Source organism: Fulmarus glacialis, unplaced genomic scaffold, assembly GCF_000690835.1.
Source record: "Fulmarus glacialis isolate BGI_N327 unplaced genomic scaffold, ASM69083v1 scaffold19875, whole genome shotgun sequence".
Taxonomy (NCBI): Eukaryota; Metazoa; Chordata; class Aves; order Procellariiformes; family Procellariidae; genus Fulmarus; species Fulmarus glacialis.
The window spans coordinates 1-27708 of NW_009215204.1; the positions used below are offsets into that span (position 1 = coordinate 1).

A 27708-nucleotide genomic window follows, 5' to 3' on the forward strand; every position below is an offset into this window, starting at 1 on the left:
ACCCAAACCATTCTATAATTCTATGTTTCCGTAAGTTTAGAGTCAGGGCAGTAGAAGTAGGCAGGAGTTACTGGCGTCAAATGTGAGTGAAACCAAGGTTAACGCTACCGTAAGAGATTAGCCTGTCAGGGACTCCTGTATTTGGGAGGTCCCATGATTAGAGGTTAGGGCTGCAGCCACCAAAGGTCATCTAGATATTCTGAGCCTTACAAAGATTGACGGGCTAAAAATATGTTCAAAATTATGGTTTAGATTAGGGTTTGGTTTAATCAGTGCTCAATAGTTCAGCCATTGGGCTTAATTTAGGACTAAGACTGGCAGGATCCGGTGGACTAACCATGATCCTAAGGCTAGAGTTAACATCTGGCATGCCAGATTCCCTGAAGTGGTGGAGAAAGAGCTGCCATGCTATGAAATGCCTGTTAAATTTAAGGCTGGTTCCAACGTGGGTTGTTGGCTGCATCCTAGAGGGCTGGGGTTCATGTTGCAGTACAAAATAACAAAGGGTGATGAGCTAGATTTTTTTCAATGTGGTATGGCTAGTCTAGGTTTAAGAACATATTGGCCAGAAGTAAATGCATAGAGTTGCATGGATTAAGTAAGTATATTAATATCTAGAGTAAGATCTTGGTAGCTACTATACTCTTTTTATGCCATTTTGTCAGCACACAGGGTAGCTGCACCACCAGCAAGGCACTGAATTGGTGCTGGGGAAGATCCTTGCCTATTTTTACACCAATGACTTGGCTTTAGCTACTCCATCCCTTTCCCTGCCCAAATACACTATACAGGGAAGGATGTAAGCTAGGCTACCGTCCCACCATCACCGGCTTCAGAAGAGTCTCTTGGGGATCAGGGAAGCCTGTTAGAAGTTAGGGAAATGTAGTAGCTCTTCTAAGTTTCAAAAAGAATTGCTCAGGTCACTAATCTTCAAAAAAATTTGGAAGCCTATTGTCATACTTTACTCTCACCTGTCCTGGTTTGTACAAGATGCCATCTGCAACAAAGATCAAACTTTTGATTTTATATCAAATCACAAAGACTTTAATATATATTTTATATGTTGATATGGTTTAGATTCTAATAAAGCCCTTATGGCTTGATAATCTGTCTGGATTAAATGTGGTAAGTACTGTTACACACAAGATTGTGGACACAAGGTGGTATATATGTAAAGTAAAGAATTACGGTCTCTTTTCAATTCTGGTTTCTTTCTGTTTTTCATTTTCATTTCAGGTGGAGGTCATTCAAAGAATATGTTAAATACTGAAAGTGTAGAGGATACAAACCTGCACCAGGTACATCTTTACAAAGAATTCTGATGTTAATTTGATGCTGAGCTAGCTAGCAGTCTTCAGTAAGGGCCTGCTAGCAGTCTTCAGTACACTAAAGCAGATGACTATTTGTGAGATGTTTTTCAAAACCAGCACATAACGTACTAGATGCTTCATACCGAGCAGGGACTGAAACAGAGTGATATTCAATGTTATGCCAATTCTTTAGCAAGCTGATCCTTACTGATACATGGGATAAGCTGCAGCCTCATGAAGATGCGAGACAGAGGCAATCAGCTGCCTCTCATGAGCAGTAGTTCTTGCTGAGTTTTTGCAAGTGCTGCAGAGGTAATTTACAATGAGCGTGATACATCAGTGCCTCTTTGTACTTGCAGAAACCTGACTGAAACTGCGAGATGTTGCCTGCTTGTAGCAGTAGGATAGCTGCTTCTTGCCTCTGTGTAGTAGGTTGTATTGGGTTTCAATAGGAAAGGGTTAGGGAGCCACTGTCTCGCACAGGGGTTGCACAGTTATGCCATGAGACCTCAGTAAGATGCAGGAGCTAGTGCCTCACATGAAGACAAGACATCATGATCAGTCACTTGGGTCATAGTTTGTTTGCATATAGCACATATGGCATTAAAAGCTGTGCTCTCCCCCTCTCATTTTCTCCCCTTTGAACAATGATAACCGGTCATATCTGAAACATATATTGCAGTGTGTACGGACACTTTATTCTTGCTTCCTAAAGTTTTATGTGGTAATGATAACTGTCCTTCTTACTTACAGTAGTGCAGTCTACAGTGTCCTTAAAAATGTTATGCTATAACAACATCCATGGTGTATAGTCTTAGATTACACTTTAAAACATCAGTTGATTGATGAAGGATACTCTTCAAGTAGAAGGTGTTGTAAACATTTAATTGGGAAAACTTATTACTGTGGCTGTGTAACTCATTATTTCAGTAGTTGTGTGAGTTGTTGCAGTGTTTGTGTTCTGGTTCTATCTCCAGATATGAAGTAATCAACAGGATAATTCTAGTTAGTCATTGGCCTTTGGAGCAGTTTTGTTGTGAGATTGCCATGAGTTAATTCTGTGTGGTTTTGCTGTGTTGTTTCCCTATCTTTATAATTTCCTAGAATCATTGCAGACAGGTTTGCCGGAAATGTGAAACTGTAGCTCTAGTATATGACCACAAAGTCAATCTTTAAAGGCAGAGTATTAATTTGAAACCAGTTCAATTTTCAGAAATAAATAAAAGTGTAAAGCACTTCAGTAATATTTATCATTGGATTTCACCCGTTAATTTTTACACTTTTGTATAGGTATTTCTTAGTTCCTTAATTTCTTTGTCCTGCTGTCTTAAAAAGCTGCGCAGGCAGAGGAAATCAGTTAATTTTATAATAGCACAGTTTTCTTTTAGTATATAATAAAGCAATTTATCAGAAAATGAAATTAAGAATATGCCCTGTTTTGTAGATAGAATTAAATGCAGATGGCGTAGTTCAACATGATAATACTAAAGCATCAAAGGAAGTTCTGCTAAAAATGAGAAAAGCCGAAGAACAAATTTGGTGAAATATAAAAAAGATAAAGTTCTTCAGGATTCTGAAGGCAGAAAACTGAATGAAAAAGAAACAAGTTCAAAAAAGACAAATAGATCTGCTATTCATGTAGCAGAGGCTACAGCCAAGAGTAAAACTATTCAGAAATAATGTCTCATGTTAGATTAACCTCATGTTTAGGTCCACTTACAAACCAAGGAACATTTAAATTACAGAAAATGTATTTTCCTGATGCTGGACCTAATGAAATGGGCCACACTGTTGCTGTTTCTAATCATAATTGTTGTATCCCAGTTAATGTGGTAAGAAAACTGCATTAAGTCAGACAGAATTGTAACAGGAACATGAGTTCAACAGTGGTAACAGTGAAAATCCATTTACAGAACAAAAGGGCAGAACTGGTGGAAGCTCAGCAACTTCTATTGTAAGAGGGGAGGACATCACCAGTTTGCATTGCCCCACATCAGTGGTTTCTGGAGAAAAAGTGTCTGCACAGCATTCTCAGACTACTGGTTTAACAGAACTTCATTCACAGTCAATACTTACTTGCTTTGACTTCCTCTCACAATGTATCTGTTTTAAAGTTACAACAGGAAGTCAAGAATTATGACAGTGATCAACATAGTCTCAAGCAGAATAACAGTAGTAGTTTGAGTGACAGGAGTCTAAACACTGATACGAGAATACCGTCAGAACGAATTATTTCTTTGCAAAACTTGACAAATCAAGTTAAATCTGATGTTGATGGAAACAAAATTAATGGATCGGCTCTAAGTTTAAAACTCTTTGCCTTTGTTTGAACATATTTTGTTACAGACAGATGAGTCAGAACCAGCGTGTGCAAATCTTATGGATTCAGACAGCATGGACATATTGCAAGAGACTATTATAAATGAGGTGCAAAACATTTATACTAATACATCTGAAGATGGAACCAGCTGCGCTGAGCAGACACTTCAAGCAAATACAGAAACACTGTTAGCACATGAGCTTTTAGCAGCTACTAATGGAGAAAGTGTTTCTGGAAGTCCTAATAATTCTACCAGTGGTGTACTAAGCACCATTGAACAAAAGGTTCCACAACCAGAGAAAGGAGGGAGGATTCTGCTTAATGCAGAAGAAAGTGTTGAAGGATGTCACATTGAAACTGAAAATGCTAGTAGTTTAGAGATCGAGCCTATAGCTTTACAGGTCGATGGAAAGGACAGACTTCAAATTAGACAAAAGAGAGAGGATCTTCAGGAGACCAATTCAAAAGCAGATTTGCATTTTGGTGTTAATGCAGACAGCAAGTCTCCTTATTCATTGCAGATTGTGGAAAACATGCAGAAAGAAACCTCCCAGAAAACAGGTGCCATGTTTTGTTTGAAAATAATTATTTTATGAGTCTGTAGTAAGCATTCTGTGTATTTTATTAAAAACCCCCATCTGTTGGTCTCCAGAGAACGTATTTTGCCATAAATAAATAGCAGACACATGGAATGTGTTGTGATACATTCTACTATGCCAGATTAACTAGTTAGTAATTTTTGCTTTGTGTTTTTGGGGGCTGTTTTATATCCAAGTTCCCACTGTATTTACCAAAATGTGATCGCAATGGTCATTACAATAATTAGGATGAAATTCTTAAGTACCTTTTTTTTTTTTAATATCTAAGAATCAATAAAGGCCATATTTTCACAAAAGAATCTTTGAATTGTTTTGGATTCAATCTCAGTACATTAACATACAATGAATAGTGGATAAAGGATTTATTACGTTAATGTATTTTCAAAAATTGAGTGAGTTACTGCAGGCATTTTTTAACCTAGACTAGGTGGTGATTTTGACATTCATTTTAATATCAGATATAATATACCATATCCATATATTATGGATACTTTTAAGTTCTTTTGTTAAACCAACAGATGAAGGAGTGTTTGCTGGAGTAAGTGGAACAGAAGGCACTGACAAAAATGGAGAAGAAGGAAATGCAAAGACCAACGTGCTTTCTCAGTTTACTGAGACAGAAGTAGTCCAAACTAAAAGAGTAAGATTAGACCCTCAGGAGACAAGCCAAAAGGCAGCCTCGTATTCCTGTAGCAGCAAAAACAAACTTTCATCTAATCAATCACAATTCAGTCAAGCAACAGAACAGCAAACATCCAAGAAATCAGGTGAAAAGTAAATAATATTTTATAAAAACAGTGGAGTTTTTTTCCAGACATACATGAAGAAGGCTTTTTGTAATACTTGAGGGAAAGTTTGGAAAAACATGTATAGCATGTTGAGCAAATACTCTAGTGAGTTCCAAATATTTGAAATATTTCCAGAACTTCTGTACTCCATTTTACAGACTGCACATACTTACTCTGTTTTGTTTATGTTATATTCATTGGTCTTTCAGCATTGTGGTTGAGGGGATGCAGGATCATAACCGAGAGCTTAAAATAATATTAAATTGGTCCTTAGTTAACTATGTTACATAAATGATAGTTTAAAATAACACTAAATTGGTCCTCAGTTAACTGTTTTAAGTATCACAGATCAAAGAAGAAAATCTGGCTCTCCGTATATTTGGCACACATATATCCACTTACATGTTATAGACTATATCCTTATCAGGCACAAGTTAGCGTAGGCTCTGATTGTACTGGTACATTTGGTTTAGCTGTAGTGTAGAAACAAACCTAGTCTGGTAGTTATATTCTCTTCTGCCTGCACGTACAGCTTTCTGTTTAGCCGTTTCATCCCATGTCTAAGACTTGCATTTATCTTGTAGCCTTACCATCACAATAGAGCCCTGGTCCAACTGATTATTCATTACAACCCCCACGTGTTTTTCACTTACTGCTTTTTTGGTAAAGCTGGCGGTCATCTTGTGTACTTTGGTTCTTTCTGGAACCAGAGAACCATAGCACTGAAGACTTACTAAAACCAAAACCTGTAGTTCAGATGGGATCCTTCCTCTCTTAAAACGTTTAAATGTAATATATCTGGACCGCTGATTCAAAAATGTTTATCCTTGTATCATTTGGCATTCTCCTTAACTTGTGTTGAAATGAAAAGAACTGTGTCCTTAGATGATAGGAATTTCTTGTGCAGCTTTGCCTTGATGCAGAATAGAGTATTTGTTGTTTCTCATTATCTTAGACAATTCTGTCATTTCTCTCTAGTAATTAAGAGTTTGGGAAATTACTTTTTCTGGTTTTGATAGATTTTAAAATACTTCCTTCTTAGGACCTTAGCTGTCTGTGACTATGTCCTTGTATTCTTTTGTTTTCCACAGCAGTTTTCTACAACTCCTTATTTATATTTGCTACCATTCACTTCCCATTTTTTAATTTCTCATTTACTGTTGCTCTCTAATTCGCTTCCTAAGCCAGGTTAGTTTTTGAATCGGTGCAGCTTTTCATCTTGAGTGTGGGATATGTTGTGAAATATTTCCTTGCTATTTTTCATATTTTTCTGCTGATATTTTTTCTTCAAACTGTTTTTTATTTATAATTGTTTCTAGTTCTGTGAAACTTTCCCTTTCAAGTAACTACTGTGTCAGTGTAAATGTATGCTTTGTATATACATACATAGGAAAAGGTGGGTTTTATATAAATAGGTTTATAGAAGTATGTGTGAGTGCATATGTATTTGTGTGTGGATATAACATTTGATTTATTTTTTCCAAGTGTGTGCAGCAAAAAATTTTAGTTTCTTCCTTGGACTGCAGTTATGTGTTGCTGGGGTCTATTGGTCATACTTTGGTTGCCTTTGAGTGGCATGTAAATAAATGCTAGCATTAAGTATATCATACATATTTTGAAAAACAATGGGATTCATGCTCCTACATCCATTAAATGCTTTTAAAACCAGTGTACATAACAGCGTGTATAAATGTAATTCATATAACAAATATACATACCACCCATATATGCACACATAATACGGACAAATACATCTGCACACATATTATCAATATACTCATTTGTTTACCTGTTTTTGTTGTTTGCTTAGTATCCTCTTGCTCTTTGGGTCTTTGTCTGGATGCTCACTAGTCTTGTAAGTTGAATTAAGGAGTTATCAGCCAATCTCTGCAGTGTCCTGTACACATGACAAAAGACATACATAGGAAACTATGTGAAGTTGCCACTGATCCTTTTCTCTTTGATAGTCACAGTCTTCTTGTCCTCTTCTGCCTTCAGCTGTACAGAATACTGTTTCCTCATCCTGTCTCAGGTGGTTGCTAGTTTTCAACCCATCTTAAGTTTCTGCTCTCTTGAGTTTCTGGACTTCAAGCTCATGTTTTCTTTTGGAAGTTGAAGGGAGAAGGAAAGGAGTAGGTGGTTCTTGTTACTTACCGCTCTCCAGTATTTGACAGTGTCAGTACTTAGCTTTCTATCTCCAAATTGGTTCCTCCTGTGGTAGGAATGCCTTTTTACTTCATTCTGGAAAAAAATCCATGGTATATCTGATACCTGTCATCATTCACTGCTAATTATAGGAAGAATAAACATTGAACATAGAAATTATTCCTTTCCCTAATTTTGTAGCTCCTGTATTCCTGCTCAATTTTTATTAGTAAGGTCTATGTGCATTAATACATTTTTGGATTTTTTTCCTTTATATTTTTTGCCTCCTATATATACAATTATGATTTTTAAAAAAACTTTATTCCAAACATGTGTCTTACTTTTTGGTCTCCTCTGGAATAGCATTTCACAGATTACTTTTTCCTACAAAAGAGATTCTTCAGGTAATATTTTGTTCAGCTAAAATTTAATTATTTTCTTCACGCCAGGAGAATGTTGCTGTTTGAGAGGTGATGTGAGAAAGTCTAGCTCTTCGTACAGTTGAAGGCATTAATAGCTTTGGAGACAGGGACAATGGCATTCAGATTGCAGCAGAAAAAAGTGGAAGGTGGGATAATGTTTTCTGACTTGGGGGGTTTTCAGATTTTTTTGCTATCTCATGCCTTTTTGTCATTAACTGGCTTTTGTATGTCATCTGATTCTTCCTGTGTCCCAGTGGTCTTCCTTATATTATTCTATTCTTGAATAAAAATCTTTTCTTCCTAAATGACGCAGTGTCACTTTCATGTACAGTCAATCACTTACTAGGCTCTCAACATTCCTATTCTGCTTTTACAGAAGGAAGGTACAAACAGCTTGATTCTTTTCTTATAGTTCAATCTGTGGAAGGAATTACTTACAGACCAATGCTAAAGTATTCAAATGTCTTTTTGAAGGAAGATATCCTTGAAATATATGGCAGCCTAATCTAGTCTGATTGCTGGTTACTGTAATCTCTCCATCTTATCTTTGTACCTGTGCTGACTAGATTTTTGTGTTTGCCAAGTTCCTGATCTTTCCTGCTCATGACCCACCTGGCAATGCATTCCACGGAGAACCAGTGTTTTGTGATTCACATACCAATGTCCCATTATGCTTTTGCAAATGTTTCCTAACAACCATGAAGAAAACTGTTGTGCATGACAGTTTAACTGGAAAACTTTGCAATTATTTCTGTCCACTTGCAGCTGATATTGCTAAGGGTCATTAGCTTAATGGGCTGTTGTGCTCCTTTTTTTTCTCCTAATCTCTAAAGAGTCCCTAGGACATTCTCCCATGAATCAAAGGGGAAGAAAAGGAAGAACCAGAAAGTGGATGATTGCTTTGGGAGTTGAGACCCAGAAGCTTTTAGACAAAACACATTACATTGTCTTACAGAAAAGTAGGTCTGAGATTGGAGGAGTATTTCAATAACGTGTCCCCTCTGTGTGCTCTAGAATCTCAATTTTCATTTTAAAAAGAAATCTGTAGCTCTTCTGGTTGCCAATACGGTGTGGGCCAAGGACCCCCAATGCAAAGAGGGCCACCTGAATGCTTTGTGACAAGTTAGAATAGCGTACGGTGAGCTCCATGCTGCCATAGTCTGGCTGCAGCAGTGCCTGAATAAGCTAGTTTAAAATTAGTATGGATATATCCTCACTATATGTCTGCCTTTAATATAGTTGCAGTATGTCCTTCATGTTCTTCCAAACAGTCTTGGATGACAAGCTCAGTAGTTTACCTTAAAGGAAACCTTGGAAAAGCAGATTTTCCAGAAGGCAGGAGGAGCCTGAAGAAAGGCAGCTGTCGTATCATGGAAGATGTTAGATAGCAATGGATACTGACAACTGAAAATATTTGAGAAGACAGCATGTCTGATGGGAAGAGGAAATACTTGGGATGCAGCAACTAATTGTTCATAGGAATAATTAAAAAAACATGGATAAGAGTTGCAAAATGCTTATTTAAAGCCTTACACTTTCCTTTTTTTGGACAAATTACAGATTTTCAAGAAATCAGAGAAAGAACACAGTGAACTCTTAAAAAAAATCTGATAGCACAGTATTGTAACAGCAGGAACAGGAGTTAAAAAAAAGCTAACATGCATGGTAGAGCTTTTGAAGATTTATACACCCTGTCTTTTTGGTTGCAGTTTGGGGCGAAGGCGTTGTCCTTACTCTATATGCAGAATCTTTTTTTTTTCCTTTGTATCTCCTACAATTTGATATGTCGGTAACCTGAAGCCTCAGAATTAGGACCCATCCGGTGATAAATTTAAAGTTGTTTGCTTTGTGAACCAATAAGAGAAGGATTAAATCAAGTTTATTTACAATTATGGGTCCAATCCTGCACAGGTTTAGTTAAAAGGCAGTTCAGCTATGTCACTAGACATTAATCAAAGATTTGTAATCAGTCTACAGGACTTTTTCACATGACAGCTGTAAAAATACCTTATGTAGAAACCTGATATCTTCCCTGATACAGAATGAGGAATGGAAAAGACGTGATGGTCAAGTCTTCACTTCTATATAGTTTCTTAAATACCTTTATGTGCGTACTTTACAGATTTAGCAGGCATGCCTGGTAACTTGAAAGCAGTCCATGGAGAAACATAACATACTCCCTACCTCTATACAGTATAAAACTTCAACCTTGTTTTCTTTTTCGTTGATCCCTAATTCATTGTACCTTTGTTAAGTTATCTAGATTTGAACTGTAAATTCTTTTGCATAGGGTCTGTTTGTTATCTGAGCTGTTAACGCAGTACCTTCTAATCTTTTGATGTAGTCAATTAATGTTATTGAATAATTTAGGCAACAGTATTGCACACATTTACATTAATTCAAATGAGTTATGAAGCTTAATTCTTTGTTTATAATGAAACATTTTTTTTAGTTCTTAATGAACACTCAATATGTGTTTAGGATCCTCCCTATCTACCAGAAAAGAAGCTGTAATTTTACATGGTACCTGTGATACAAGAGCTGGGAGAAAGATGAAAAAGAAGAGAAATGCAAAAGGGGAAACTCAGCTGCATATTGCTGCTAGGAGAGGAGATTTGTCTTTGGTGAAAACTCTAATATCATCTGGAATTTGTGTCAATGAACAGGACTATGCAGGTTTGAAAATTACTCTCTTACGGGCTTGTTTTGTGATACAATTTTATATAATTTATAGTATATATGGTTTTATATAATTAGTGTAATTTTAATATAATTATGGATTCTTGATTTATGATATAATTGTGAGGAGGAAAGGAAGTCATTCAACAAGTGCAAGCACAGTCAGTGAATCCCTGGATTTTGTGTCTCAGCATGGGGCTAATGCAGCCTTTTTCTCAGCAGGGGCATTAATCGGGTCTTGCTCCTCTGCTCAACAGCACATTTTGAGAGATATGTATGGAAAGTGGATTTGAAAGTTCGGAGGCAGAAGTAATGCTTATGCACATGAATATATACACATGTGAAGCACATTCACATAAATCTTACTTCCTTAAGAAATGACAAGAATCAGATGACAAAATTATTTTTTCTTTTTCCTACCTAAATGTATAATGCATTTCTGGTTTTATAGTCTCAGAATGGATGGTATTCTATTCTGGCTGCCTGGCCGACTTGATATTATATAATGCCACTGGGATTAGAAATCAGACTATTAATATCATGCTTCTGAGTTTTTAGAGTCTTTCTACGCTATTGTTTTGTTTCTTTTATTATTTTTAGTAGTGTAGTGGAAGGGTAAACAATATTTTTCTGCTTAATCTTAGGTGCATTTTTCTCTAAAGTAAACTGAATTACCCAGGAAGTAATTTACCTTGGCATTTCAAGACGATTGTTTGTATAAGATTCATCTTAAAGAGAGTAGTCCTTGCTTATAGTACAGCAAACACAGCAAAATTTATACTTTCATAAATGTATGATCTTTCCAAATCAGATGCATGCTGTATGTGTCATCTTGCTTTTATTAGGTTGGACAGCAATTCATGAAGCTTCTAATGGTGGATTTACTGAAGTGATCTTAGAATTACTGAAAGCTGGTGCTAATGTTAACAGCAGAAGTCTGGATGGTATTTTGCCAATACATGATGCTGTTTCTGGCAATTATTTGGAGGTATGTTTTTCTTTTACATTAGATTTCCTGAGCCTGATTTCCAGACGAGGGTCAGCAAAGCAAAATCCTGGTTAAAAAAGGGAAGTCAAAGTTATTAATGCAATTTTAGTGTAGATTTGCATTTAGGAAATAAACAAATATTCTTTGAAGTGATCAAAATTAGAGAAAGAAGTATTTTTCAATAGTGACAGTTGAAATTGTACAGTTAGTTGACATTTTTAGTCCAGCAGACAAATGAGAAAAATTCAGATGCTCTCCATGGTTCTCTCCCACGTATTGGGCTTTTTAAAAATAATACTGAAATTGAGCATTCTTAATTTGATCATCTAGTCCAACCCCATTGCTGTGGGCAGGGACATCTTTCACTTGGTCAGCTTGCCCAAAGCCCCGTCCAGCCTGACTTTGAATACTTCCAGTGATGGGGCATCCACAGCTTCTCTGGGCAACCTGTTCCAGTGTCTCACCACTGTCATTGTAAAAAATTTCTTTTTTGTGAAGAAAAAAACCTAGGCCTGCTGTTTAAAAATCAACCATTTTTTTTAATTAACTGGTCCCTTCCAACCCAAACCATTCTATAGTTCTATAGAATAGCATAGACTATTTCACTTGGAAGGAACCTACAACGATCATCTAGTCTAACTGCCTGACCAATTCAGGGCTGACCAAAGTTAAAGCATGTTGTTAAGGGCATTGTCCAAACACCCCTTAAACACTGACAGGCCTGGGGCATCGACCACCTCTCCAGGAAGCCTGTTCCACCCTCTTGGTAAAGAAATGCTTCCTAATGTCCAGTCTAAACCTCCCCTGGCACAGCTTTGAACCATTCCCACACGTCCTATCACTGCATCCCAGGGAGAGGAGATCAGCACCTCTACAGGAAGCTGTAGAGAGCAATGAGGTCGCCCCTCAGCCTCCTTCTCTCCAAACTAGACAAACCCAGAGTCCTCAGCTGCTCCTCATAGGACATGCCTTCCAGCCCTTTCACCAGCTTTGTTGCCCTCCTCTGGACGCATTCAAGAACCTTCACACCCTTCTTAAAGTGTGGGGCCCAGAACTGCACACAAATAAATAAAATGTTGTTTTGGCACAGTGAGTTCCAGGGAACTGAGCGTAAAAAAGTGATACCAGATTGGCTCAAATATACCACTTCTATTCCTGTCAGAAGAGCTGATATTTCATCATATTTATCTTTTCTGTGAGCAGAGATAAAATGAAGGGGATGATTTCACAGGCCTGGTGCCAAACTATCAGTAGGGTTCTTGAAAACATACAAGCTATTATTCAGTATTGTGGGGGAAAACTGATGGAGAAGATTCTGAACTTCTAGAGAGTATTCTCTTTCTGATACTTTCTGATACTTAACAGCACTCTGAAGTAAGAAAGAAGAAGAAATACTAAAGATGAGAAATCATACGTATGAAAATTCTTTACCATCCAAGCTCTGACCTCGTCAACACTTTCATATGATCTGAATTTTAGGGGGTAGATGACTCCCCCAACGCCACTAATCTCATTTCCACATTTTACAATTAAGCAGGCTTGCAAGTGATTTGGAATTAGGAAAAAAATCGTCAGTGCATGTAACCAAAAAACAAAACCACTATTAAATACTCAAAGGAAAAAAAATCCACGTTTCTGCACTTTGGTCTTAATACAGTTGACCCGTTCCTTTTAATTTAGTTATATGAAGTTTTGTAATTGCTCTCTATGACAATACCATAAAGATGTCAGTTTTAATGACAAGTTGTGAATTATTTGTGTATTTTAATGGAAAAATTGGAAGTGTAAGATACAAGTCTGTGTTGATAGTAGGCAATTAAGCTTGTTTGTTTAATTGGGATTGCAAGTGTAACGGGTTTTAGAGTATCTTATTTGTACCTTTATTATTTATGATTTATGATAGATACAACACATATAGTTGTCCACAACAAGAATTATCACAATACAAATAATAATAATATATAACAGGCGGTCAGGATTCTACTACAGCATGGAGCAAATCCCTGTGAGAGGGATGGTTCAGGGAAAAGTGCTTTGGATGAAGCTTGTGATGATGAAATGAAAGAACTGCTGAAGTCTTACAGTGCTATGGACTCTGTACTTCCTGTTGAGACTACTGAAGTTACAGGTATGTTGGTTTCGTAACGTAAATCATAGGATTATCCTGTAGTCTTAAGGAAAAACTGTACATTAGAATGCTACTGATTTGCGGAGCTGCATATTGCCTGGCACTAATATTTTCAGCTCTGTTAACTACTGAATTTTATTTATTTATTTATTTTCAGAAAATAGGATATATGAGGGTTTTTTTTTTTCCCTGAGAGAATGAGGTATAAGGACATATTTAGCTCTTCAGATTTTTGTTATTATCTTTATTTCCCTTCACAGGAACCTTGTGGTTTTGAAAGTGGTAGCTTTAAAGACTGATTTCCTTATGCTACCTAAATTTGATCTCATTTGCACATACAAGATTTTTTTTTAATGGTGTGATCTGTCATTGCATCTTTGTAACCTATATTAGCTAATCTAACCTATTATGCTCCTGCAAATTCATTTTAAATTCTATTTATTTTTTCCTAATCGTGCAGAGAGGACATATCCTTCTAGGTCAAGAAGATCAAAACGTCGTTGTTACGACTGCTGTAAAAATGATGATGCAGCTTTGGAGCCACAACATGGGAAATACAGTGTGGTAAGTATAGATAACAGAGTTTTGTTAAACTGCTTCATGGTGTAGTACTGCATAGTGTCATTTACTGACTGAGTAACATGAATATATCATTTAAATAATGAACCCTTTGGAATGTATGTAAAAAACCAGCATGCAGAGGCTTACAGTATCTAAGCTGTGGTTTACAGTATATAAATATGTATATTATCACTTCTCTCTGTTCATGATTCCTGTGCACTTACATTTATTGTGCAAACAGTAGTCAATACTTACATACATTTCTTACTGCTTATATGAATAGAAAAAAGGCCAGGAATCCTGAGGCTTTTCATCACATTTCCGAAATGGCTCCTTGAAAGAGTAATAATTTTTCTTAATGATAATGAAGGTATTTAGGAATTGTTTAATCTTAATTTAAAACAGCTAGGAAGATTTTTGCACAAGTTGTATGTTAGGAGAGCGCTCTTGCTGGTATCTGTAGGCTATGTCTACGTTGTCCAGGTGATGCTGTCATGGTGAAATTCACTGTCTAATCCCTTCAGTGCGCTCAGAGGTGGGACTCTGAGCATGGACTAGTTTGAATGCCTGGGCAAAACCAGGCTGTGACAGCCCCTTGCAGAGCATACCCTTGGCACTATATACTTCTATCCTTCCAGTGCCCCCGTTGCCTTTACACAGTAGTTCCCTGCCTGGAATGATTTGAGTCCACCAATAATTACCCTGCAGGCCATACATCATGGTTTTATGTGGTGCATTTGGCTCTGCTTCTTACTGTCATTTCTGTGTTTGTTAACAGGAGTCTGTTGCTACCATACAAGATGCAGAAGAGAAGCAAAAAGAACTGTTGCTACTTGAATTGAGAACTTCCAGAGATGCAGGTACACGTAAATTCAAGTTGTTTCACTTTTTTTGGGGGGGTAAATATCTTCGGTAATATAATTGTTTTTGCAATAGTATTGCCCGTAATATATTTGAATATGTCCTCTGGAAAATACAGCTTCAGAAAGTAAGATTTTAATAACAGCTCCCAGGTAAGTGCGTTTCCTGAAGTACTTCCATTTTACGTAGGAATGAATATGATGACAAAAAAAGGAAGCATGCCACTTGGAGGCATGTGTTTCAGGTCAACCTAATCATATAAGAAGGGATCATTAGATGAGAATGCACACTGTTGGCAACATTATTCAGTTACAAGTACATGAGCCCCTCCATGATCAAGAACAGCTATGTCCGTGTGTAAAGTAACAGATGCAGCATTTTCATTCTAGTGCAGCTGGACTTTCAGGAGCCTAAAATAATTTATGAGGGAAAAAAGAGAAATCTTTAAGGCAGACACTGTGGATGGTGGGCAGTTTCAGAAATGCTGGTTCCCGGAGGTGTAATTTGTCTTAGGCAATCAAATCTCAGTTCAGATTAATCTCAAGAGCCTACTAAGTGACACTGATTTCCTAGGAGATCACAGTGCTGGTGCTGTGTGGCACTTTGAGTCTGTTGTGTCTGTGCTATGACTGTTCAAGTGGCAAAGCTAGCTGCAGGAATCCCTTTGACCAAAGTCTCTCGCCCCAGCTGCCGTTGCCATCTAGGCAGGGCTGTTTAGTTTGCAGCAGTTCATGCCCATGGAAGAGTTTTGCTTCCTGACAGAAAGGAAGGGTTTTTTAAAAATTTATTTTCCTGAATATAGGGTGGAGCTTTCAAATTATATTTAAAATAGTCGATTTATCCCTTTAAAAATAAATGTGAAATATGGAATTAGGCATATTTGTAGCTTCCAACTCAAATTTATGGCGTATGAGCTGTTAATTAAAATCGGTATGTTTTCTTGAAAAATGTTTGACAAACAGGTACATGATACAATAGGCAGAAGCCTATAGACAGGGATAGGTGCAATTTCAAAAATGAGCAAAATAAAACTACCAGACTTTTCCTGTTTAGGGGCATGAGAGAAATGAACATGGTGATCTGTTACCACTACTGACAAAACCATTAATAATCTAGCACCTTTTAAACTAAATCATAGTTATTACTTGTCAAGAGGCACAAGACTGAACAAGAACCTAGAAGTACATTGACGAACTTAAAACACAGAATAAAATCATTAAGGTATTTGCATGCAGTAAACCTACTGTAAATAATAGATTCAAATTCCCTATTAAGCTGCCTTAATAAGAGCAATATTGTCATATTTTTCTATTTTAATAAGTAAGTAAATACTGGTGGATACTACAAAACAGGTTTGGGGATACATTTTATAAACACCGTTTTTAATCCTGTTATTTCCCATTTTTCATGATTATGGAAAGCTTGTATTTCCTGTTTTAGAATTTCAGGAATTAGATTACATGTTCAGCATATTATCCCAGTGGTATCTGCTGGTCATGACTTCTGAGCTCTCCCTTATGTTATATGGCTAAGAGGGCATATAAAGAAGAATTTATAATTGCTCTTCTTATTTTAGAAAAATATAGCTGACGAAAAGGGACAATTTATAATTCATTTTATTTTATAGTATGGGTTTGAAACTATGTAAAACTATGATACATATGTTTTTACCATTATATGTAACTTGGAACAGTCTAAGCTCATTAAACTATTTTATAATACTTCAAACATAAAGGTTTTAGCCACCTTGTTAAGATTGTGTAACTTCTGCAGGTAGCCTCACATATAATTGTCATGTTATGTAGCTCCTTGCAACAGAAAGAACTTCAAAAGTTTGAGTGCTTATGATCCATAGGTCAGTTCTTTAATCTATCCTGTTCTCTTAGTAATTTCCTACACAAGACACTTGCATTTCAAAATTTTCCAGTACTTGGGCTATTTCCTTTTAATTTAAATTTGTTTTTAATTCTTTCTATGAAGAATTTCATTAAAAGTACTCTACTTGTAATGAGCTATCAGTATGCATGACAGTATAAGGTACTGCTGTAACAATGTTTTCATACTTTGGCTGTGTATTTGCTACATTAAAAAATGTTACTACTATAATTATTTTCTACTGCTTATTGCCATCATCATTTTGATTATATCAAAATATTGGACAGATGTATACATCCAAAGGCTGTCTCAGATGCAAGATACTTTGAATGAAATGCTTGCAAAACAGAAAACAGAAAGGGATACACTTGCTAAAAAATATAGGTAAGTAGAATACAAGGATTGTATTTATGGAAAGCTATTCTTTATAGCAATAGTGCTAGACGTTGTTAGAAGGTTAGCATACAGTAGCATGAAAGTAAAACTATGTGGTTTTAATTCAGATTTTGCGATGTCATTCAGATATTGGCTTCAGTTACCTCCAGTAAGAGTTTACATCGAGGAAGAACTTCAGGGTTTAGCGAACGCATACTAATCAGTTACTGTGCACACAGTGAGCATTGAAATTAGGTAGTGAACATACAAAAGGTGTGGAAAAATACTTAAGCAGAAATTAGGACGTGGAGGTACTGAGCAATTAGATTACTTTTGCAGCATCATGGAGGAAAGCAGTAGCAACTCAGACACTACTTTCAGTGTCCCTGCCTCTGGTTTTGTTTCTTTAGCACCCCTAGATTGGGAGTGTTCAACCAACAGCCCACAAGAGCCATTTAGAGCAATGGCTTGAAGCATACTTGCAGACATTTCTTTTTTGTGAGCGGGGAGTGCTCACCTCAGTGTGAGTGTGGACTATGTGAATTGTCAGCTTCCTGCTGCTAGCTCTCACAAGGCCTCTTTTTTACTTCTTCTAAGAGGGACTACCTGAATGCTGGTCATGTGGTGAGTGCTCAGCTAACAATGTAGCATTGTGTTCAGTGGATGCTTCTAGGCCATCTGATGAGAATGTCTACATCTTGTTTGTGTGAACAGTATTTGTTTGGTCATGTAAAAGCAACAGTGTACAGCTTTCAGGTAATTCCATGGCAAAACATACAGGCTGGTTGAGCAAAGAGACTGAAACCTTTCTGTCATGGACCATTTTACAGCTATAATATGTAGGATACATAGATTACACAGATAATAAAAAAAAAAGAGAGTGTTTTATGTAAAGAGAAGTTAGGGTTCCAGATCATCCTTGTGAACAAACTAGTGACTGAATTAAGAAACAAGAACAGTAAAATTAATATCTATACAAACTTATCTGCCTTATAATATTGAGAGTGAAACTATGTTTCAGAGCAAAGTGATAAATATTTCTCGGTATTGCAGTTACCCTGCAGCTAGTGCAACAGCTATCCATCAACAGGAATGAGCTACATGCCAAATTACATTAAATTTCCTTTTTATTATTTATATGGTGAACATTTTATTTTTAGCTAATTAGCATATAAGCTTTTGTCACACGATACATAAATGTACAGAAGATCAGGAGGCATCATCACATTTTCCATCCTTCTGTTGTTCAGTTAGTTAGCCCAGGGAGAGATACTACTAACACTTTGCCATTTCTATCTGTTCCTTTGAAGATATTAAGATGTATCTCTCACCTAAGAAAAATGAGCAAAAAAAGCATCGTATTGGTTAGTGACTGTAGGTTACTTTGCCTCTGTCATTTTAGTCACACTGTATTTGCTTTTTTAGTTGTGGCTTCTTCAGTACCTGTGTAGCAATAAAGCAACAAAACTTACCTGAAGAAACACTGCTAGGAAAGTGTGTCAAGCCTCACTGGCCTGTGTAGGAGTCCATAGTTGTCAAGGCTTTCTCATATCAGTTATTGACTATATGCTGATACGTTGATCATATCATGGATTCTAAACACATGCGATAGCAAGCAATATCACAGTACAGACACCAATACTGTCACGCTGTGGTTTGGCTGTCCTTGTTCTGCACCAACTAGTCTTGCTGTACCTCTGTCCTGATCCCCTCACAGTCTCTCTCCTCCAAGACTGGGATGGTGTTACTTCATGGCACTTCTCCTGTGAGTTAAAAGCAAACCATGCTGCTATCCCTTTTTCCACACCTTGTGGTACTCCCCTGTCTTCCCAGCATGGTGCCAGAGTGGTAATGCAATCACTTTTCACATGAGGGGGAATTAGGAGAAAGGAATATTATGCTGGGCTGGTGGCTCTTGTGCCAAAGGAAAGGGGGGAAATACGGAATTCCCTTCCAGCAGGAAGGAGGTAAAGTCACCCAGGGAAGGAATCTCACAGGGAGACCAGCTCAGCTAAGGAGCAGAGTTTGATGAAGGGACAGACATTCCCAAACTAGCATACAACATCCTAAACTGCTCTGTCCTCTTTTCTTAATGGTCATGTGGTATTATTACAGTTGTGGCTTCACAAAATATTTTGTTGTGTACACCATAAAAATTTTCTGATAGTATCATCCTTCAGTAGCTCATCCTGAGTTCATTTTAAAAGGCTCCAAATTAGAGCCGCAAAGGCATTGAATTCAATGAACTATTGTGATTTGTGGTAATAAAAGAGTAGCCAGTGATAATACAGACCCAGTTCCGATTCTATGAATTAAGGGTGTTATAGGAGGACAAGGTTATTACTGAAGTTTTGATGCTTTTCATCCTACTTCTAGATGGGATTCTACAGTTTGTTGTGCATAAGCCTGGGATTTGAACTATAAACTTCATACATGATAAAAAGATTGTTCAAATTTTAGGTGTTGGCAGAGTCCTTTGAAACATATTCCTGTTCTTAGTGGGTTATGTCTATTAAACTGCTTTTATTTTGTGTTTACAGCAACTCTGGTGTCCTTATTATTACTTTTTTTATTTTCTATAGGGCTTCAGTGGAATCTTTTAAAAAAGGAGCACTGAGGAAACAATTAGTTAACCTTGCTTCTAGGCAAAAGAGTCTGTTGACTGTTGCCCAAAACCAGGAAGAATTAGTCCAAAAAATACAAAATTACAGAAAAACAAAGCAAGTGTTCAGTGCATCATGTTCAGAGAAGCAAATCTCAAACTTAGTTATTTCCTGTGGAAATGATAAAAGACAAATTTTAACTGCTGATGAAATCATGTCTCCTGATGTAGTTACATTTAGTATGGGGCTTGGTGCCAGTATGCCTAATGGAAACAGAGTAGAAGCACATCTCTCTTTAGAAAATAGATTTTCAGCTCAGGAATGCAGCCAACATCCACACATCTGCTTGGATGAGACAGGAGCAAATAAAGAAGCAATTAGAAGCAAAGAGGCTTCTGATCATGCTTTGGCATCCGAAAACAGGGTAAGAGAATATCCCTTCGACAACATGACAAAGCTGACAAATGCTGCAGAAGTGGTGACATTGCCTTCAGAACCTACTGTTTCCACTGCTAAAACAAAGTGCTCACAGCAAAAAGACATTGATTGTGTAGCAATTGCAGAACAAGGAAACAAGTCTTTAAAGGCCATTTCAGTGACCAATGCATTAAATATTGTAGAACCCCAAAGCACTGTTGTCAATAACAATGTCTGTCAGCCAGGCAGTGACTGCCAGCAGGTTCTTACAGATGAGAATCTACACAGATATGTAAATAAGAAAGAAGCTTTCCAGCAGCAGCAGCAGCAAGTAATTTTGTCAACATCTGCAAAGAACTTCCCTAATAGTCTGCAGCAAATGATCTTTCAGAGTAGTGAGAATTCATTTAATGCCAACTCGGTGCTTACAAATCTTACCTCAAATACAGATGATCCAGTAAACCTGAGTGAGAAATCTTCCCAGGGCTACAGTAATCAGGAATGTGAACAAAAACAAGTGAGGTATGGAAGAAAAAATAGGAAAAAGCTTCAGTTGATAGATCTACTTGAATCGGGAAGGATTAAGCCGGGAGAAAATGTTTTAGAGTTCAAACTGCAGGTAATTGTTGAGATATAATGATGTTAATATTAGTATATAATGAAAAAAAAAAAGCCCACTAAAATGGGGAAACAGCAGTTCTCAAGGTTTAATCTGCATCTTCAGCACTTAGTGTTGAAAATTTTTATTCATTGGTTACAGATAATCTTTTATGGGTTTTAAAGGAAAATGCTATGGATGATGTCTTTTGTCAGCCCATAATTTTAACAGCCAGAATATTGCATATGTGAAATTTGTGTTTAACTTTGCATTATCAGTTTGTTAACATTTTCTATTGTTAGAACTAGAGTGGAATCATTGGTTGGACTACATTGTGTAATACTTGATTTTCATATTGGAAAGAGCGGGAACGTTAAGATTTTTATGACTTAATGTGACTCTTGGAAGCAACTATCAAGTCCCTCAAATAAAGAAATGTGACATCAAGGATTTCAAAGTGCTGTGATAGACATGAATATAAGCAAAATTACTTGCGTACATGCCAGCTGATTCTATAGTTTACAGTCTGGTATGAACCATATTTGAAAAAAAACCAAAGCTTTTTTTTTAATACAAAAGCATGCCCCTGTGCCTCCAAATACAGAGTAGGTTTGCAAGGCAGCTGCCAGGGGACTGGCTTGGTATTGAGCAAATGATGGAATTATTGACTGAATTCCCAGCTACGAGCTAGTTAATTTCCAGGGCAACATATTGATTAAAACATGAAAGGTTCTTTTCAGCCAACTCACCAGGTGTAGTTAATGTAGAAAAGACTCCTTTTTCTGCAACTATAATCTGCTCGGGAATGCTTTTCTGCTGAGAGTGGCCATTTTGTGTGGTCTTGTGTTTTGTAAAATAAGGCAGCGTGAGTAAGTCACAAGCCTCTGCATTAGGCCATGTCATAAGTACATACACATGCTTCTTTTCTTTAAAGGATATGTAATATTCCTCTGAATCTCAAGATGGCTAAATGGGAGGATGAAGAATTCAGTATGCTTACTGTCATTTCTTAAGACTGTTATCTGTGATACTGGCTTGATGCATGTGGATCTTAAGGAATTATAACCCTGTATTGAAATGTTGATGTTTGGAGTGTAGAGAAGTCAGTGATTTTTGCTAGAATGAAAACGACACTCATTTATGTCTTGGAAGACAGTGCTATAGAGATTGAAGTCTAGAAGTCAGCATCTACTGCGTTGCAAAGAGGAGATGATCAGTAAAGTTTCCTTCTTTATCATTATAGAGATGTACTTGATAACAACATACAGCTAGTACATAGTCCTTACTTAAGGTTAGCTTTGGGCAGGCAGAATGCAGTTTTTGAGTGCTGTAGACCTAAGCTATGAAACTGTGAACTGAATTGAGTGTTCATCAAAATATTTGGGTTAAACATCTTAGATTCTTATAGACATCCCAAGCCAGTGGATATGGTAGGAGGAGGTTCAGTATTTGCTGGTGGATCATTCTCTTACTCTGATTGTTTAACCTCACGCATGCTAAGCAACCTTACTAAGTTCTAACATAGTTTACCAACAGCTAATTTTTGTGTTATTTAGCTGTGTTAGCCTAACTGCGACCAGTATAACAAAATCATAATTTACTGAACTGTAAACAACTATAAGCCGTGCTTCTGGAGGTGCATATGTTTGGAGAACTGTACTAGCATTATCAAAGAGGCAGTAACAATAAATTCTTTTATACTTAATTTTGCATAAGACAAGGCTGCCAGGTTCCTCCTAAAACATGTAAGTGATGTCCCTTGACATAAGTGAAGTTTTTATGCAAATATATTTCATCTTTGAATCATTGCTGGAATTTCACTGTGGCATACATTTGTTCCACATGTGTAAGACAGATTACGTTTGAGTAACAGTTTCTTGGTGCGCAGACTTTCCTCTTGTGAGTTCCTGAGTTCACTGTTGCAAATTAACTTAGTCACAGCTTTGTTATGTCTAAGAGGAACCAAGATGCAAATACAGTTCTGATAAACACACATAGGGAGATTTGTCCTCTGACAGTGGTGTCTGGGTGGCCAAAACATCTTACTCTGGTGGAATAAATCCTCTTATTTTACATGCCACAGTTTATGATAGCGGCATTAAATTCTTTAATTTTTTTCAGAGAAAACCAGAATTAGCTGCAACTTTTCAGCTATATAGTTCTTCAGCACTTTTTCATGTTTTAAGGATGTTAATTCAGATTTGTTAATTTATGAGTTGAAAATTATTTCTTAATTTATCTTCTTCAGGAATTTAGTCATAAAGCCACGCTCTTAAACAATGGCAAGATCAGAACCAGTAAGAGACAAATACTTCAGAATCCAGTTGAGTGGGTTAAAGACCTATTAGGAAGTGATATTTCTGTGACATGGAAGTATGTGTGGAATAAGGTAGGCCTGATTTTACTCCTAAAAATAGCAATAATAAATGGCAATAACAAATTTCACAAATCTGGATCTCCTTACTGTTCTTAAACCAGAAGAGGGTACAAGCCTAAATTTTAAAAAGTCTTTTTACTCTTAATGAATAAGCAGCAAAGAAAGAGCTACATAGCTCTAGTGTAGAGTGATGAACTAGTTACGAGTGTTGAGAGAATGTGGAATGCCCACTCTGTAAGCTATCAGTGCTTTGAAAGAGTGGTTTTAAAGATGATTAAGAGACTGACAGAAAAAGCTGAAAGGTAGTTAGAATAAAAAGGAGCAAGCTTATTGAAATATCAGAGTGTAAAGGACAAATGTTGCAAAAATACTGTCAGAGTTTAGAGAGCTTTGCAGATGGGTTGTATTATGCTTTTTTCATTTAGAATTCAAATTAACAGAATTTGATCTTATAGAATCATACAATCATTAAGGTTGGAAAAGACCTCTTAGATCATCGAGTCCAACTGTCAACTCAACACCACCGTGCCCCCTAAACCATGTCCCTAAACACCTCATCTACACATCGTTTAAATACTTCCAGGGATTGTGACTCCACCACTTTCCTGGGCAGCCTGTTCCAAGGCCTGACCACTCTTTCAGTGAAGAAATTTTTCCTAATGTCCGATCTAAATCTCCCTTGGCGCAACTTGAGGCCATTTCCTCTTGTCCTATCGCAAGTTACTTGGCAGAAGAGACCAACCCCCACCTCGCTACAACCTCCTTGGTAGTTGTAGAGAGCGATGAGGACTCCCCTGAGCCTCCTCTTCTCCAGGCTAAACAACCCCAGTTCCCTCAGCCGCTCCTCATAAGACTTGTGCTCCAGACCGTTCACCAGCTTCATTGCCCTTCTCTTGCCCTGATCTGGACAGACACAGATTAGACCATTAAGTGCATAAACTCAGTTTTGTAAGAGAAGTAAAATTTTTACACCTATCAGAAAATACACTAATTAAAATGGCCAGTTATCCATTTAGATTTTTTTGTACAGGTTACATATCTTGGGACACAGTTGTCAAAATTTCTTGTTGAAGAAGTGTCAGTTTCTAGTGACCTGGAATTACCATCACAAGAAAGAGAGCCTTTGGGTATGTACCACTTAAAATCTAAAATTCACCATGACTGAAAGCAGCAGAAAGTGATTTCTAAAGAGCTTAAATTCCAAAATTCCTCTATTGCTTTCTGATTTTTTCCTGGGCTACGTGCTTATCACAGATCTTGGGCTTGAAAAATAGTGCCAGAACTTACATATGATCTCTAAAGAAGTACATTTCTTTTCTTCCATAAATTGGTTCTGTGAAGAGAATAATTACTAATGACTTGGTTGCTATGTAAAAAATACTTATGTGACATTTTGCATTAAAAATATTTAATATATGAAGTGAAGTTTTTAATAGGCTAATTTAATACTTTTTTATTCTGTTGGCAACTCAGATACACTAGCATAAATTTTAATCTCATGTACATCTTAAAATCACATTAAATAATCTGTGTTGGTGGAAATCCCACTATTTCCAATCAACAGTAATAACTAAGGGGATATTTTATTCTTTAAAAATAAACAGTTGTAAGAAACAGAGTGCATTGATATGACAAAATTACATTGAGCTATTTTTTCGGAACTGCCCAGCAGACTTAAGAACTTCAGCCTAATTTTGATAAGTAATGTGTTCCCAGGGAAACCCAAGTCCCTTTGACAGCCAGTTGCACTTGGAGTCCAAAAAGCTTTTGGGCTTTTGTGATTGGTTCTGTTAATTTGATGAGACACTGCACCTCACATGAACTGGGATACCAGGCTTGGTCTCTTCTTAACATACTAAAAGTAAATTAAAATATACTAATTCAAAATAATGAATTTGATATTCAGACTACCATGTTCTGCTGGTATTTGCTTCAGGCTAAGAGCATGCAGATGATGAGTTTACGTTGCCCTGCTTCAGTAACTTAAGTTTATACCAGGTGTAAGTGACTTAAAAATTGATTTAGTCTCCTAAATTTTTAATAGGCTTTTGAATATTTTACTAGTTCTTGTAAATTATTCCTCTCATGGAAAATTTATGATAAACATTGTAACTTCTAAAACAGAGAAATCCGTTTATTCAAAAAATACTCTTGACAAACAGAAATCAGCCTGAAGATCAATAAGTGGTTTTTTTCCCCTGTTTTTCACAAATAGCCCAGGGTAATCAAAATTTAAAGAAGTTTTTGTGTCACATGTAATTTCAGATCACAGTAATGCCTAACCATTAGCCCTAGGTGAGAAGTTGAGGGAGGGAAAGCCAAAGTGTTCTCAGTTTCAGTTCCATTTCGGATATTATATGGCCAGATAATAGTAGGAAATTAAACAGTGCCTTAAATCATTCCAGATGAGGATTAACCCACATTGTTGTATGATGAGAACAGTTGCGGGCATTGGGCAGCTCCCGAATGGTTTCCAGGCCCGGTTCAGGAGTTAGCTTGTTCCAAGGGCTGTTCCCAGTGGGCACTTTGCCTGCAGCCAGCCTGCTCGAAAGCACAGGAAAGTTTGCTGGTGTGGATGTGAGCTATTCTGTGCTGCATGCCTGGGGACATTCCCAAGCACTTTTTAATTTTTCTAATATACTTACAGTCTGTGTGTATTTTATAATAGAAGTTTATCCTGCTTTTGTAAAGAACCAATCTTCTTTTTTTCTTTCTATATTAATGAATTGAATTTTTTTCTATGCATCCCAGAGCATCATTAAAAAAGAAGACTGGGGCCTGATAATTCGAGCATTTTTGGAGGAGAATGCTATTATTTTAAATACCCCACCCCCACACTCCTTCCAGCTTCCCATATCTTAGCTCAGTGTTTGTTGAGCTACTGTATGAAGAGGATGGGGAAGTGGGAAGAAAATGGTACAGGCAGTGGCTGTATCTAGCCATCTTTTAATAGAAAGAAGCAGCTGTCACTGAACTTTGTATAGAGCCCAATTTAGGAAGCATGTCCTAAGAACCTCTGCCAAATCAAGGTCCCTAGGCAAGACAAGTGAAGGAGTTGCTGTTCTGTGGCTGCCAGCATAAGAAATGTCCCAGCTTTTCAGCTTGGTTGAGATCAAGGTCCTTCCAGGTTTGTATAACAGCAGAATTTTAGGTACCTGAGGAACATTAATGCAAAAAGCTTGAAGAGCCCATAAAGTAAAGCAGTCCCAGACCAATACAGAATTAACAGAAGATTGCAGTTTTGGAATTAGCCATCTAAATCCTAACTAAATTTCACTTTATGTCCCTTCTTTGAGTCTGAGCCTTTAATCTCTTCTAGGATCTCGCTAGCAGAAAGCAGGAATTACTGTATTCAAGTCTGAGTGAGAACTAAATATAAGAAAATAAACGGTACTTTTAGACTACCTGTATGTAGGAGACTGGAATTATATGGCTTGGAATTTATTCCTCTGTACTTTCTGATACATGTAATGATGACATAATGTTTACTAAAAATGACCAAGAATAACAAGGATTCAGAAACAGATGTCAGCTGAAGAGCAGATGTCAGTTGCAGAGCAGATGGTGGTGTTAGATATTTCACATTGAAATTTCAGCAAAGTGGCTTAAAATAAAAGCATATCCAGTTGTTACAGTAAGCGCGTTATGTACATTCATTTTGCAGATTGCTATTTCAGGAAGATGGTCTTTGGAAAACGACATGACTAGTGCAATTCTTGTGCTCTGGCGATCCCTTACTGCCCCCAATAACCATTAACCACCTGTAAAGATTAGAACAACTCTTGCTTACCTTTAGTTGTGTGGAATAAAGAGTGTTTTCAAGGGAATCCAGATGATTTCTTAGTGGCTGAACCACTAAGGTTTATGTTAGTGTTACTTCAGGTATCTAGCATAAAATGAGCAGCTGAGCTCAATAAGATTCCAAGAAAGCAAATGAGAATAGTTTTGCTGTGATCATATGTGATATTGTATGTTTCTGTTTTCCTTGAGGGAAGGAAGGAAGGAAGGAAGGAAGGAAGCAGTGAAACACACATATATTTAGTAGGCTACTTTTCAAGTTAAATTTGCGTGGCATCTAATGTAATTTTGCCAAGGAAGACATATATTTTAAAAAAAGAGAATGCCTCAATCATCTTACAGCAGCTACAGCTGGGCTGGTAAAGGAGCAGAGGAAAGTCTGCCCTTACATGTGTTAGGTGGTGTAAGGCTAAGTGAAAATTTCAGCATTTACCTTTAAGAAAAATAAAAAGCAGAACTGCTCTGTGCATTAAACCATTAAACCACCAGTGTTAAATGATGCTGTTTGTTCTTAGAACAAAGTTGTCTTCATCTTTTTATGCTCTCAGGAAAGAATTTTACCACGAGGGACCCCAGCAATCAGAACCAGCACCGTCAGAGTCCTGGTACTGCCTCCATTGCTCAGCCTCTTGGGAGCTTTGACCTGAGCAATACGCAGCCAAAATCCCCATCCTTGCCACAAACAGAAGTTGTGAAAACATTGCTGTGTGCTGAAAGAGAAGCAGCTGTTACCAGGGAATTTAAAAGTAAGATTTTTTTTAACTGCCTAAAAAACCTAATGGTGGGTGCAAGGGCTGTACAACAGATACAAAAGGAAAAAGAAAGTAGGTGACATGGAATTGATTTGTGTGGGGGAGGGAAAGC

The 27708-nt window shown here is 37.1% G+C and overlaps 1 protein-coding gene across 1 annotated transcript in view; it reads left to right on the plus strand.

The window, feature by feature from the left end:
* Positions 1-1236: 1236 nt before the first annotated feature.
* Positions 1237-27708, plus strand: part of ANKRD31 (ankyrin repeat domain 31) — a gene marked incomplete at its 5' end in the record, with an annotated part of 36411 nt that continues 9939 nt past the window's right edge. The window contains 14 exons of the mRNA XM_009578869.1: positions 1237-1298; positions 1349-1367; positions 3661-4113; positions 4748-5003; positions 10133-10260; positions 11109-11251; positions 13220-13379; positions 13840-13943; positions 14719-14800; positions 16964-17060; positions 19634-20690; positions 22918-23058; positions 24077-24173; positions 27531-27590. Of these exons, the coding sequence (XP_009577164.1) occupies positions 1237-1298; positions 1349-1367; positions 3661-4113; positions 4748-5003; positions 10133-10260; positions 11109-11251; positions 13220-13379; positions 13840-13943; positions 14719-14800; positions 16964-17060; positions 19634-20690; positions 22918-23058; positions 24077-24173; positions 27531-27590 (2859 nt within the window). The remainder of the gene's footprint in view (positions 1299-1348; positions 1368-3660; positions 4114-4747; positions 5004-10132; positions 10261-11108; positions 11252-13219; positions 13380-13839; positions 13944-14718; positions 14801-16963; positions 17061-19633; positions 20691-22917; positions 23059-24076; positions 24174-27530; positions 27591-27708) is intronic.